Source organism: Chenopodium album, chromosome 22, assembly GCF_948465745.1.
Source record: "Chenopodium album chromosome 22, dcCheAlbu1.1, whole genome shotgun sequence".
NCBI lineage: Eukaryota > Viridiplantae > Streptophyta > Magnoliopsida > Caryophyllales > Amaranthaceae > Chenopodium > Chenopodium album.
Window position 1 is genome coordinate 8,397,276 of NC_137855.1, and position 14,778 is coordinate 8,412,053.

The following is a 14,778-nucleotide window of genomic DNA, read 5'->3' on the forward strand; positions in this document are numbered from 1 at the left end:
AGAGGTGATCTTGAGTCTTGAGACTGTAACACCATATAAGTTACATAACCTGTTTCTGTGTCATTCACTTGTATATCTGTTGCTCCACGTTCCCTAAGTTCATCCCTCTTTTCCTTGGTCATTTTGTCCATGAAACAATATTTTGGAAATGAAAACCTTTTTTTCGACCCGTCGTATGTTGCTTCATACTTGCAACTCATGATGATTCGGGCTAAATCGATCTTAAGTGTGTACGAGTATTGTTTATGTGAGAGTTAAGGTTGTATATATATCGATTCAAAAAAAATTCAACTCTATTTATATGACCAACGTGTCTAATTTTACGTTACGATTTATTTACATAAATAACGTACTTTTATTTATGTATACATTACAAAATATGGTTAAAATACAATTGTATATTATGAAATATGAACATGGCAAATTTGAAAGAATGGAAGAAGTGTGTACGTTAAAAAATAACTAAGGAAATCAAATCTTCCGTTTTAATTGTGGCGACAATTTTAGCATAAAATTTTCTCTTCCACATACAATCCTTAATTACCATATTAATGATTTTAAATTATAGCTAATTATTTTATACTAGCTTGTAAATACTTTCCATCATTATCACTCTATCTTATTTTAAGTAATTCGTGACCTTACAATAATTTTGCAAATGAAGAAAGGGAATTTTTGTTAACCAGTAAGGCAATAAGTCAAATGGTGTGAAGTTGCAAAGTTCTTTTAGGAAATTAGTGCGTAGTATCAATATACTTCGCATGATATTAAAACATATGCTAGAAATTTTATCCACAAAAAAAAAAAAAAAAAAAAAAAAAAAAAAAAAAAAAACATATGCTAGAAATGACATATGTGCTATTTTTTTCCCTCTAAAAACATTTTCCAAACAAAAAATTTCTTTATATCTTCTTTCTATATCTTTTTTCCTTGACAACCTTATTAGACAATAACTAGTTATTGGCCCGGGCGATGCCCCGGGTCATTATAAAATTTATTACTTTAATCAAAATATATATTTTTTGGCTTTTTTGTCACTAAGAGTTTAAGTGGTTTATAATTATTTTTTTTAAATTAAAAAAGGTGATAGTTTAAGTAATTTTTTGTTTTTATGAGCTGATTTGACTATAAAAATAATTTTTTTTGCATTAATAAATATAGGGTACATGATAAATCAATTAATTTGTTGTTAAAAAAATTGATAAATCAAATCTATAAATTTGATGTCAATATATACACTACGTACTTAGTAATGCACAAAAAAATATTACTCAACAATCACAATTGTAATATATGTATATATAAATCAACTCGTTTATTCTATAATTACAATTTTATTAATTAATGCACAAAAATGGAATAATTTTTAATTTCTTACAATTTTTATTATTGTGCAATTATTTAGGAGTTACATTCAAAAGGAAATTTAAATAGGGAGTTATGCACATGAAGAGTTTTTCAATTAATTAAACTAAACATTAATACTATTAATGCATGGAGTTTTACGATCATTTATGGGCTGATATGATGTGGCGCCAAATGGCAAAATCGGTGACACATGGCAAAATAGCATGTTTTGCCATGGGTTTTAATATATATATTGATTGATGTATTTGTATTGACTTTATAGTTTATATATTCCTAATAGTGATATTAATATTATCTGCTAAGAATTTTTAATTTTTAGTATATTTTAGTCAAATAGATTTAATGATGGCAAAGTGATAAGTATATGGAATCTATACGTATAGTTATTCAGAATATTGATGTTGAAATCGGCCACATGCATCTAGGAGCTAGAGCTAGAGCTAGATGTACCAAGCTTGTTTGGTGTAGTTGGTTAGAGATTAATCTTTATAGCCTTGGGGTCACAAGACCAATCTTTTCAGCTGTAGTACTTGTGAAGTTGTGAGCGAGGGAGTAAGGGTTTCTTATAGTCCCCATCACTTGCATATGTCTCAACCGTAAATATTGGATCAAAAAACTAAAAAGATTGGAGTCTGATCGAGATCTTTCTCCTTACATTGAAAAAAATATACTTTTGGCCATGTGGGTACTCTCAAACCAAGACAATCACGGTAATTATCCATACTAGCACATTGTCCTGTATTGTTTGTAAATCGCAAGTCTATATAAAGAAAATACGGAGACACATCTTCACACAATAGTAAAGGTACTTCAAATTACATGGTGCTTTAAAAGAGGGAAAGGGCTATTGCACTAGTGAGAAAGCATTGTGGAGTGTTTGTAAAAGTTGATATATAAAACAAAAAAATGTTTTAAAATTTTGAGAGCAAAATCAATAAATTGTAGAAATGCCATGAAACATTTACAACTGGGTCCGCAACTACTGTTAGCATGGATATCTCATTTAATAAAGTGTGACAAATTTGTGTTGAACTTATCAGGTGCTTCCAACTTACAATAGTAGCATGACATTTGGTGTTACTTAGGAACAAAGCATGCTTGTATGAAGCTTATACCCGTGAACAATTCTGCTTAATAGGACAATTTAAAAATAAAAAAATAAAAAAAATAAAAGTCAAAATTGGGCTTTAACACCCTTAATTATGCTTAGGCAACATAGCACACGCTTGCACCTCAATTAATAGTTGGTGGTATATTTGCTACGAGTCAAGTTCAGAGTCCTACATGCACCTAAGCTAAATTTCAAGATATTGTGGCCAAATTTGCCTGATAAAAATGCACTCGTAATGTAAAAAGAATTGAGACTTCAAAATTAAAACTTGGTTTTGTCTCAAAAACACGTTTTTACTCTCAATAGTAGAGTGATAGAAGATTCCTATAGTACTCTCTCAAGAACAAAGAAAATTCAAAAAAAAAAGTACTCGTACCATAATTTATAAATCAATACAAATAAATCCAAGCATAAATCTACCATAATTTACGATCAATACAAATAAGTCCAAGCATAAACATACGTGGGACAGTTTAAAGAAGATGCTTTAAATGTAAGTCTAGTGATACCTTTGCAACCCAAATGAGCTTGTGGCCAAGCATTGCTGTAGCCTTGGTGCCTGATTTTGTCTCTTCCAAATACAACCCTTATCTACCATATCTCGGATGGCGACGGCGTAAGCTAAAAAACACGGTGCATGTGATACCAAACTCGCTAACTTCCATCAATATTGGCGCATTAGTATGCTTAAATCACTGAAGAACAGCAGACTAAACTCTCATTTCCACATATCTAAGGCAACAAGTATCTTACTTATCAATCTTTCAACTTACATGTGATACTCATATGTTGGCTAAACGACATTCGATAGTGTTTTGATCATATATTTTGAAGATTCGAAAGAATAGTTTAGCGACTTGTAAGAAAAAAGTTTATCCTTGTATGTACGTTTTTGCTTGGCTAAGATTATCTTTATTATGATAATTCATCCCCATCCTAGTCACTCCCCTGTCTGAACCTAAACAACACTGGTACTGTATGGATGACGATTCCTGCCTTCTTCCTATGGAATGATCTGCCAAAGCAATAGGTTTACATTGCAGAGGATCTCTAGGTCAACAACCTTGGCTGAAAGGAAGCTCCTAGTTCAGCAGTTATGGACAAGACACAATAAGCCTAATATCTGTTTAATGTTGGAGCCAATTGGCCTAAGGGCCTGTTCATATTTACTTAATTTCAGTTCAGTTCAGTTCAGCTCCAATCAGTTCAGTTCAGTGCAGCTCCAATCAGTTCAGTTCAGTTCAATTTAGTTCGGCTCTTAATTTCCCTCTCACATAAAATATTCATTTCAGCTCAATTCAGTTCAGTGCAGTTCAGTTCAGTTCAGCTCCAATCAGTTCAGTTCAGCTCAGTAAATGTGAACAGCCCTAAGCCGTTCAGCTGTGGCAGTCGAAAACTACCAAAAAAAATAACTCCCCTATTCTACAATGCATTAATAGATTACAACATTATGTTACTACAAGATATTATAGCCTAAAGCTGACCATAAGAAGGCCTAGAATAGGCAATCACCAAATTTTCCAGGGATCAGGTCGAACCACAGTTATCGGCTGTAAAATTCAGCCCAACCCAGCACTGATCATGCTAGGCCAAGTAGGCCAACAGCATAAATGGCTTACAAATTCAGCAATTAAGGCCAGGCAAAACTCCAAAAGAAAGTCCAAAACAAAATGAACCGGACCACAGTTCAGGGCTAAAAATTCTCTGCATAACCAGGCATGAAGAATTGAAGATGTTTGGTCAAATCACTAATCAAACACTTCAATAGAGAAGCTAATATTTTCCATTTCAAAGATATATTTATCACTCCACTTGTGATAGTTATGACTAAATGGTATATCATCATCTATAACTGGATTACTCGACAAAAATAGCATTGTAAGTATGAGAAGAAAGCGATAATCAAGTACTGTAAATAGAATCAAAAAATATCAATCTAATTGTCTGAATTAGCACAGATGAATTTAAAATAGTTGAAGGATTTAGTAGTGTGATTTGGTTAATCTACTGGGAAACCTAAAAACCTGTTTATAAGCGTTGCAACCGGTTTAGCATCACCAGCAGGATATGGAAGAAGAGAATCTGGATTCATACTAGCAATAGTCTGGTGAAGGGTTTGAGGGTGTGCACAGAACAAGTGTCTCCTCTCTGCTAATTCTTCAGCCAGTTCTTCTTGATGATTATCCATCAAATCCTCATTCACCACGACAATTAAAGGCTTATGCAGCCGTAGTGTCTCAAAAATGCTGCCTGATCCTGTAAACAACCAGTAATATTGTGTCAGCTAGGTGAAAATATGTCTCAAGCAGATAATGCTATGCTGAACAAACATACATCAACTCTCAAGAGGCTTTTGTTAATTTGATAGCCATGATAGGAAAGGTCTCATTCACATACGAAAATTAATCTCATAAAATCTCACTACTTTGTTCCAGCACATATTTATTCAAGGAAATACAACAGTCTCTTTACCAATTTTGACCGGCTAGGTGAATGTTGTATAAAACTTAGTACCACGGCATGCTACAACAGAATACATAGTGTGGGGGTTTATCAATTGATATGATTACACAGGAAACAAATCCAATCAGCAGACCAAGCAACTCATTTAAAGTGAAGATACCTCGGCCACAGAAAAGTGAGCGCATGAAAAACGCAGTTAAACATGCTTTAGCAAGCACCTTATTCATAATACACTAAATACAGTCATCATAAGCTGAAAAGAAATCGAATGACATTGTTGGGTTAAAGAAGGGGAAAACCAAGCATGGAAAATTTTGTACATCATTGGTAACTGATAATTCTTGTGAAGCCAAAGCCAAGCCAGACCTTGACTCGCTCTTCCCAACACAGCTTATTAGTTAAGAGTATTACATAAACAAGTGGTCATGAGGAAAAATACAAAACATATCATCCAAACACTAATACAATTACATAATTGGCCACCATAGGGCAGGGAAATGATAGAAAACATTAATCAGATACGGGTTAATAGGAAAATTTCACAATATGACCAGCATCAGATATCTAAAGGGATACAAAAATTGCCAGGAGAACCATGCGACTTCAAGGATCTGTTAAAGGCTAAAAGTTATACCTTTTAAAATGAGATGACCCAAAAACACAACCCAACATATTAGACTTTCGATAACTTTTTATAGACCAAAACCCAAACGGACCTGCTAAAAACAGCTTTAAAATGGACTTAAATGAAATGATGAACTGAGATCAACTGAATTTTAGGTTCTGGTTGAGTTAACTAACTCAACCGGAACCTAAAAATTACTTAAGCTGAAATTAATCTAGACAAGTCCAACTGCAGCCACTGGTAGAGACTAGAGAGTCTCCTAAAATATACTTTAAGCAAACCAAAATCTCTCAAGTTTTGATAATAATTATTTCTCAGAAATTTCGTGATTTGTACTCTACTTCAGGCCTAGAAAATAATGCCTATCAGAAAAGAAGAAGAAGAAAAAAAAAAAAAAAAAAAAAAAAAAAAAAAAACCATCTAACACCCAATTTTTTTAAAAATATGTACAAATACCTGCGTGACTAATGACAAGAGAAGCTGATGACAGGCTCTCTGCAATGCTAGACGAAAACGTGAAGTATTCAACGGCTAGGGACCCATCGTCGCCAGTTGACTACATGTGAATCAGACAAAAACAAAAGTCAGACCCTACATGAAGTGAAGATTTCAATCAGCAGTATGACTGATGCCATTGAAACTTTGATAATGAACTTAGAATACAATTTCGCAATGCACTAATGCAGACCAGACCTGGCCCCAAAACAAGTTTCTCCTTATTTTTGTCAACATGAACTCTCAGATATATTATGGTTACATTTACTTGTGTATCCTTATCTACGATAAAGAGCCTAACATACAATGGCAATACCCCAGTATGAAGTCAAATAGAATGTGCAATTACTTTATTTTAGAAGCTTCATAAATTAGATGTAAAGCACTTTCATACCTCCAGTTGCTATTGATGGAAATCATGTTTGATATTCAACAGGCAGTTTATAAATGCAAGCTCTAATGAGAAATCAACTAAAGCAGCATTTTCTCTTTCGTTATCACCAATTTTAACCAGCCATAAAGAATAATGCAATGCAGTTTATTAATGCAAGCTCAAATGAGAAACCAACTAAAGCAGCATTTTCTCTTTCGTTATCACCAATTTTAACCAGCCATAAAGAATAATGCAATGCAGTTTATCAATGCAAGCTCAAATGAGAAACCAACTAAAGCAGCATTTTCTCTTTCGTTATCACCAACTTTAACTAGCCATAAAGAATAATGCAATGCTCTAAAACATCACACACAAGTTCGGGTGGCAACAAGGCCAAAATTCAAAATACCCTGGCAGGGATGTAAGAACCACGACCGATTTGAATCAGGAGGTGTGTATACCCTTTTGCATATAATTCTTGCTTGACTTCAGGAGTGTCCACTGCTTTGACAAGAGCATCAAATAGAGTAGTTCCTACGGTGACAAAAACTGTTCTCTTAGGAATCTTACTGCCATCGGCCCTTTCCATTTTCACAACGTATACACTTCCAAGCTTCACAGCTGTTCACATACAGGTTCACTTATTAAACACCTTCAGAAGAAAACAACATAAATATGCGGCTATATAGCTCAAGAACCTCACATGCAACATTAAGAAGACTAACTTTTAAATACAATGACAGATCAAGGGATTGACCCATGTGAGTTCGGACTTTGGAGTAGACCTGGTTATTGTGCGGTTCAGTGTTGGTAAGTACAGGGCCAATGTGGGTCAGGTTCGGGTCATGGCATAGTGCAAAAGCAATCCGGGTCGTCAATGGGCCTTTACTTATTGATATTGTGATTACCCGTAACAGTAATTATGAGTATATTCTCTCAATTCATATAATTACAATAATTTTTTTTAGGCAGGAAATGTTGAAAATACTGCTGTACAATGGCGAAAGATGAAGGATCGCTAATGGAGGAAGGCCAAAATATATAATGTTCAAAGGTCCACCAATTCCATTTGTAAATCGTACTGTAATAAATACTTTATAACAAAAATCAACAAATGAAAATTATAGGCCTAAATCGATAACTGATCAAATAAATGAAACAACAAAATTGGACCCGAAATTCAAATACATGAGCAGAACAAAAACAAATTGGTGACCTCAAACATTAATGAAATCAATCAAATAATTCAGCTAAGTCGAAAATCAAACCCTTAATTGAACAAAAAAAAAATGGATAAAAAAAGACACTTTTATACAGAGAAGATCACTTATTGAGATCAAAAACTGAGCTCAAGTGATGAAATTCAAACGAAATTCTTACAGCTTATTAATATAATTCAAATCTAGGATCCGGAAATCAATCGAAAACTTACAAATTTAGCGATCATGAAACTAGTAGAACACGAAGCTTTAATAAGTGAAGTATTAATAAGAAAAATTCTACAAATTAGCACATATAAAAAAATAATATGAGTAGATTTGTGAGATTGGTTTACCTGGAAAGCTGAATAGAATTAAGAAGCCATTGCACGGCGGTCGACGGTTGTTCAAGCGGCGTCGATTCGCCGATGAGGCGGTGAAGGTTATATAGAAAGGAAGAAAAAAGGAATGAAGAATTGAAGATCCCCTGTTTGGTTGGGATTGGTTCAATGAAAGTTTTCGTGGTTTGATCATGGGCGGAACCAAGGAATCGGGCCGGGCCCAAGTGTGGTATGGGCCAAAAAAATCATTCTATTTTAGGCTTGGCCTAAGTGGGCCCAAAACTGATATTTTTTGGCTCAGGCTGCAATGCTGCATGCATTTGATAAGGCTTTCTCCATTTTGATTCAGACTTGTTCTCTTTACTTGAAATAAGGTGCACGTAACTTAATTTGATTTTAATAAAGTCTTTTCTAGACTAAGGATCCGTTCACATTTACTTAATTTCAGTTCAGTTCAGCTCCAATCAGTTTAGTTTAGCTCCATTCAGTTCAGCTCTTAATTTCCCTCTCTCATAAAATATTCATTTCAGCTCAATTCAATTCAGTTCAGTTCCAATCAGTTTAGTTCAGTTCAGTTCAGCTCCAATCAGTTTAGCTTAGTTCAGTAAATGTGAACAGGCCCTAATACGAGTACGAATTTTTCTAATATGATCTAATTTATTAAAATGAATAAATTTTGACCATTTTTTTACTCTAATCTATAAGGGAAAATACATTATCAAATTATTTTAATTTTACTAGATTCGTCTAATAATATGTATTTTCCGAATATATGTAATTTTACTTGTGATTCCAATATTGATCTAACACATTAGCATAACATGCCGTGGATGAACCTTGATTAACAACATGTTCCAATATTGATCTAACACATTAGCATAACATGCCGTGGATGAACCTTGATTAACAACATGCAAACACACGTAAATTATATGATTTGTATGTAGGATTAATTTTTGAACGCTATATGCATTTATATTTATTTACGTACTTTAAACCATGAAAGCTTAGTTTCACATGGCAAAAGGGGAAACATTACCAAAAAGAAATAGCATGAATATAACATTTCACTCATCCATCCATAACATCATTATTAATCGACAATCTAATAGCAAAAACTGAAAAAGAAAAAATGTGAAAGACAAATAATCTTTACCCCTAAAGTTCTTTTACTATAAATATTTTTCCTCCAATTTTTTTAAACCCTTTTTATCCTTTTCATATGGTTTGAAATCCAAAAAATAAGATTTTATGAGAAAATGTGAAAGCAAAAGGAGCAAAAAAGAGAAATTATGTGGTATAATGAAGTGAATGTTAATAACAAAGGCATAAAAAGCAACCTTGGGATCTTCAAAAGTTTTGCATTTGATAATGATCTAATATTGAAAGAATTGAAGGAAGCTAGCGAACACAAACACTATCATAGTTCATAAGTTCAGTTGTGTAGTGAAGTAGTAGTGTAATTGAATAGTGAGTGGTAGTCCAATTTTTTGAGTCAAAAAGTTTGATAAAAGAGAAAGTTAAAGGAATTCTTTGATCAGAATTCTTCTTATTCTTCTTGACAAAGTCCTTTTCTTTGTTTTAGCAGTGTCATGGTTTGAACCTTCATCTTGTGTTATGTGCAAATTGTTCTAGGCTTTATGTACGGGACTTTGACGCGTCAATGAACCAAATGGGCAAACTATGTCTTTGTATGCTAAAGCATGTAGGCATATTATGGAGTACGAAATAATACTAAATATACGATACCTGGCTCAAGAATAATTTCATAATATGTTGTAATTTAAGTTTTACTAGTGTTGTAAGGAAGATTTTGATGAAAATAGAAACGAGTCAATCAAATTGATGCACTCGAGTAAAATAGAAATGTGTATATCAAACTGATGCACTCGAATACAAAAAGAGTAATAAAAAAGATCACAAAATTAGGAGTACTCCATAGTCCATATCATTTACCGCAATGTACAATCGCCTCTACCCAAAAGGAAGGCGAGTGAATAAAGTGGAGGTAATTTTCATTATTGAATCATTTGTTAGGTGGGTGTTATTATGTCACATGCCCTGAAAATTTGTATTTTAGCATCCAATTGGTTGGTTTTTCTTATTTTCGGCTTAGAATTGTGTCTTTCGTACAATAATATTAGTTGTATGATTTTGGAATTTATCAAAAAAAATCAATTCAAAACTGAAAAGGATTTGGCTTATTGGGAGAGGACGTATACAAAATGAGTTAGCTAGTGTAAAAGCAGCGTCAGTTATTTGATGATTAATGTTTTCAATTTTGGGACTCCAAAAATTGTTGCATGTCTTTGATTGTTTTCCATGAATGATGAACCTACTCACTGGTTACTCATTTATCACACATCTTCTCGCCTTAAATGACATTGCTCATTTATGATGACGATGCATGCGCATGTAAATCCACCCATTTATTGCATATCTTAGTATCTATTACAGGGTACACGGGTTAAGGAATTGTTTGTAAACTCCGATCGAAAATTGATTTTAGCACACCCATTGTATGTTGAGTCCATGAGAAAACCCACATGTGAATGGTGTGTTATCCCAAATTGATTGAGTTTATAAGTGAAAAGTTTGTATTGGGATATGTATCCCACATTGAAGAAATAAAAAAGTTGTGTTCACTTTATAAGGATTAGGGGCTACTCCCCTCATTGTCATATAGTTTTGAGTTGGAACATCCTTGGTTGTACAAAGTGGACAGTTGTGACGGGAGTGGCCTAGACCCGTTTATCCTTAGTCTCTTTTGACGCGTCTAAATCATTTTTCATTTTATCTAATGTATTAAACTTATTTTGTTTGAAGCAGCGTAGTATATTCAATTTATTACAATAAAACTTAATTTTGAGTGTATCAAAATTTATTAAAGATAAAACTTATCTCAACTTATTTGATACTAGCTTACTACGTATTTGATTTTGATATAACTTGAAAATCCATTGAGCGGCTTGTCACATAAATGCCTCTTTCATTTCTATTTTTACTAGTGTAATGAATTATATTTTGGATTGAAGAGATCAGAATACGTCTACATCATATATTCCTATAGTTGTACTCATATTTCCTCTACCTCTAAGCTATTCATATTGGATCGGTTAATATCTAACTAAAACAATTCAAATAGTAGAAAGAACATTTAGAGACGAAACTCAAAACAGTTTAGTTATTTCATTCCTATCTCAAAGATGAAGTTGTTGATATAATTGTTTTGGTCAAATAAGATCTAAATGCGCTAATCCCAATGAACAATCTCCACATAAAGTTGTTGATATCTTTAAAATTTCTAGTGTAAATGGGGATGTGATTATGTAGGCTTAACAAAAATTAATTTATACTTAGGACGTAGGACCATACTTTTGTTTTTGGGAGTGGGGTTGTTTGTGTTTGCATAGGGCAGGAGCAGGACCACTTAATTACTCTACTTAATTAATGTATTACTGGTACTAATAACGAAGTCTACAGTAATTTTAAATTAAAATGGGGGTTGTCAAATTCTGTGCAAATTCGGAACATTAAATTTGTCCGTTCCAATTGCAAAATGTATTTCCCTCTTTTCCGTGAAGTTGTGTTTGTAGTTTGTACTACCATTGTTTTCTCTAGTCTATTCTTTTGGAAAATATTGTCTTTACTTTATTTTGGACAAGTCATATACTCGTAACTCATAAGTGTATAACTTTGGTTAGACACTTAAATTATACTTAGGGCAGCTAATGCGCGCGATGTGCGCGCATAGTTAGTCTAGTCATATCTAGTTACTCTTTCGGCTTGGTCTTAAAATCACAAATTTAGTTATTGGCAAAATTAGTGACAAAAAAATATGTACACAACTATGTTTATGAGTATAAATATCCAAGACAACTAACATTAATGCATGAAAGATTGAAAGCAAATAAGTACGTAATTAAATATTAGGGTATAATTGTCCAAACACTATTCATTAAAAAAACTTGTACATATTAAGGAAATTTTACATTAAACCACCTTTTATAACACTTTAATTGCAAGAAACCACCTTATAAAAATTTTTTCGCAAAAACACACCTTAATCGTAAAATTTTTTGCAATCACACACCTTTTCCCAGAAAATACCCATTGACTTGGTTTTCAGGGGTTGACTCGACCATGAGACGCCCTAAAACTGCTAACCCTCCCTTTTCCCCGGCCACCCACTTCCAGTGGTCGGCAACCACCTCCCTCCTTCGTCGCCGACGACCTCATCCCCTCCCTTTCCCAATTCCCGTCCTTAAACCCAACCCTCAAGCCCTAAACCCAACCCTCGTACCTTCGTGAAGAGTAACATTGATCCATGACTATTGACGAACAACGGAGTTTGGGTCTGGGCAATAAATCGAACGACGACGCTTTAGGAGGAAGAGGAGGAGAGAGAATTTGTGGGAAGCGCTTTAGGAAAGTGGGTAGTGGTGGTGGTGGATCTTGGGTTCGGGTGGTGAGAGTGAAGGAAGTGATGGTGGTTAGGTGGAAGAGGAGGAGAGAGAATTCGTGGGTTGGGGGAAAGGGAAGGGAGCAAGAACGCTGGCGCAAGGGTAGGGAGGTGGTTGCCTTCGCCGGCAGTGGGGTGGGGATTTTGGTTAGCCGCCGGAAAAGGGATGGTTAGTGGTTTTAGGGTGTCACGTGCGAGGCACGTGGTCGAGTCAACCTCAGAATACAAGGTCAATGGGTATTTTCCGGGAAAAGGTGTGTGATTGCAAAAAATTTTACGATTAAGGTGTGTTTTTGCGAAAAAAATTTTATAAGGTGGTTTCCTGCAATTAAAGGGTTATAAAAGGTGGTTTAATGCAAAATTTCCACATATTAATGAGGGTATATATGTAAATGCACATTTTTAAAGGGTATAATTGGCATTACACTATTCATAAGAGTAAGTTTCTACTTTTTATAAGGTAGGGATATAGATATACATACTCATTAGTCTTCCACTATATAAAATAAAATAAAAAAACTCTTGCTAAATTAATATTCGAGGATGGTGCTTAAAATATGAGATCAAATCTCATTTGTAACATTTGTTCTTTCTAACTCTTTTTACATTAAAAAGATATTGATGCTCCCTTATACGAATCATGAAAACATTTTAACTGATTAGATGAATATGAATTAAGGCTCAAATATTGAAATATATACATTGTAATAAAAAATTTATTAAATAAATTAAATCTTTTTTTACTTACTATAGTATTTTGCAAGTATTTTTCATTGGTAAGAAGATGGAATTGAAATATTATTTATCAATAGACTCGGATTTTAGCCAAAAGCCTATTTGAATATATGAAGACTTTTTTAAGATTACCTTTTTTTTTTTTAAATGGACTTTTTTAAGATTACTTTTTGTACACCTATTTACGTCTGTTAAGCATTTTTTTTTTTTGTTTTTAAAATTTCATTAAATTAAATCAAGTTAAAGCTTCTTCTTTCAAAAAAAAAAAAAAAAAAAAAAAAACAAGAGATTATAGCAATTTAGATGAAAGGACCCTCCAATTCAGTGGCGGATCTAGGGGGTACATAGAGTTACAACTGTACCCCCATTCCGCGAAAAAAAAAAAACTGATACAAAAAGAGACCGCCTGTATCTAATAGGCGGTCTCTTAGATGCTGTTATCAGTATTCCGCCACAATAGCCTAATCAGCGCGCCTTTTTTGTACTAAACTATAAGAGACCGCCTATTTTAAAACTTGTATTAGGCGGTCTCCTAGGTGATATGTATTCCACAGACCACAGTATTGCTTTTGAACAAAGAGACCTGTTGTTACAGTAACAGGTCTCTTAGGTAATATTGTTTATTTTTCTTCGGTAGAATTGTACTTTTAATCAAAGAGATCTATTATTACCATAACAGGTTACTTAGACAATCTCTTTTTAAAAAGATATTTCGTTACTCAATTATAAGCCTTGTTGTTGAAGATAGGGTGTATAGTACACGCAAATACTAATACAATAGCTAAGAAATTATTATTACGCTCCACATATTATTTTGTATTTTGTAATTTAGTTAAGAAAAAATTATTACGGTCCACATATTAATTTTTATTTTGTAATTTTTTTTTATCAAACTTAAGTTCGTACCCCCATTCTCCAAATCATGGATCCGCCACTGCTCCAATTTCCAATAAAACTTCTTTTCAAAGTGAAAGAAACACTCGAGTACACAACTACACACTATTGGCTAGCAACTTATTTATTTTCCCTCAAAATAAATGTACGTCATTTTTAATTTTTATCATGGATGTCCCATAAACCCTGAGGTCCATGACCAATTGTACCATACTACCACAATTAAGGAATAAAAATGGTTAAATGGTACATTAGCCATATTTTTTTTTTTTAGTCTTAAATCTGAAAGATTCTTTTGTTTGAAGTCAACTAAAATTCTTACTTACTTTTATCAAATAAAAATAAAAATAGTATTATGAGAATTCCAATATATTTGCATGTTAGATATATCAGTCGATCAGCCAGCAACTGTTAAAAGAAAATTGACATCTAGTGATATTCGTTTGAAGGGTGTGATGATCGAGCTTCCCCAAGTGACTATGTTTGACTTCCGGTGAAATTCGTTACTGGTCAATATTACTCCGTATTTACAATTATAAATGTAACGATGTCTGATAATTGTTATATTCTATTTGTTTCCTGACACTATAAGCTTAATTAAGTACAATCTTACCATACGGAGTAATTAACTTTTATTTTCCTGACACTTTTTTTTGGGAGAGGTCTTATGCAGTTTTTTTTTTTTTTTTAAATAAATTTGGTTACTTTGTAT

General features: G+C 33.3%; 1 protein-coding gene across 2 annotated transcripts; it reads right to left on the reverse strand.

The window, feature by feature from the left end:
• Positions 1 to 4,370: 4,370 nt before the first annotated feature.
• Positions 4,371 to 8,122, reverse strand: LOC145605697 (uncharacterized). 2 transcript variants are annotated; one of them, XM_081661768.1, is made up of 4 exons: positions 7,991 to 8,122; positions 6,845 to 7,056; positions 6,024 to 6,123; positions 4,371 to 4,735 (listed from the first exon to the last, which is right to left on the reverse strand). In XM_081661768.1, the coding sequence occupies exons 2-4, from the start codon at positions 7,022 to 7,024 to the stop codon at positions 4,479 to 4,481; spliced, it is 537 nt and encodes a 178-aa protein (XP_081517894.1). In that variant the 5' UTR covers positions 7,025 to 7,056; positions 7,991 to 8,122; the 3' UTR covers positions 4,371 to 4,478. The 2 variants fall into 2 exon arrangements, with proteins under 2 accessions (XP_081517894.1, XP_081517895.1); XM_081661769.1 differs by having other exon boundaries at positions 6,845 to 7,087; positions 7,991 to 8,111.
• Between the last annotated feature and the right edge of the window lie 6,656 nt (positions 8,123 to 14,778).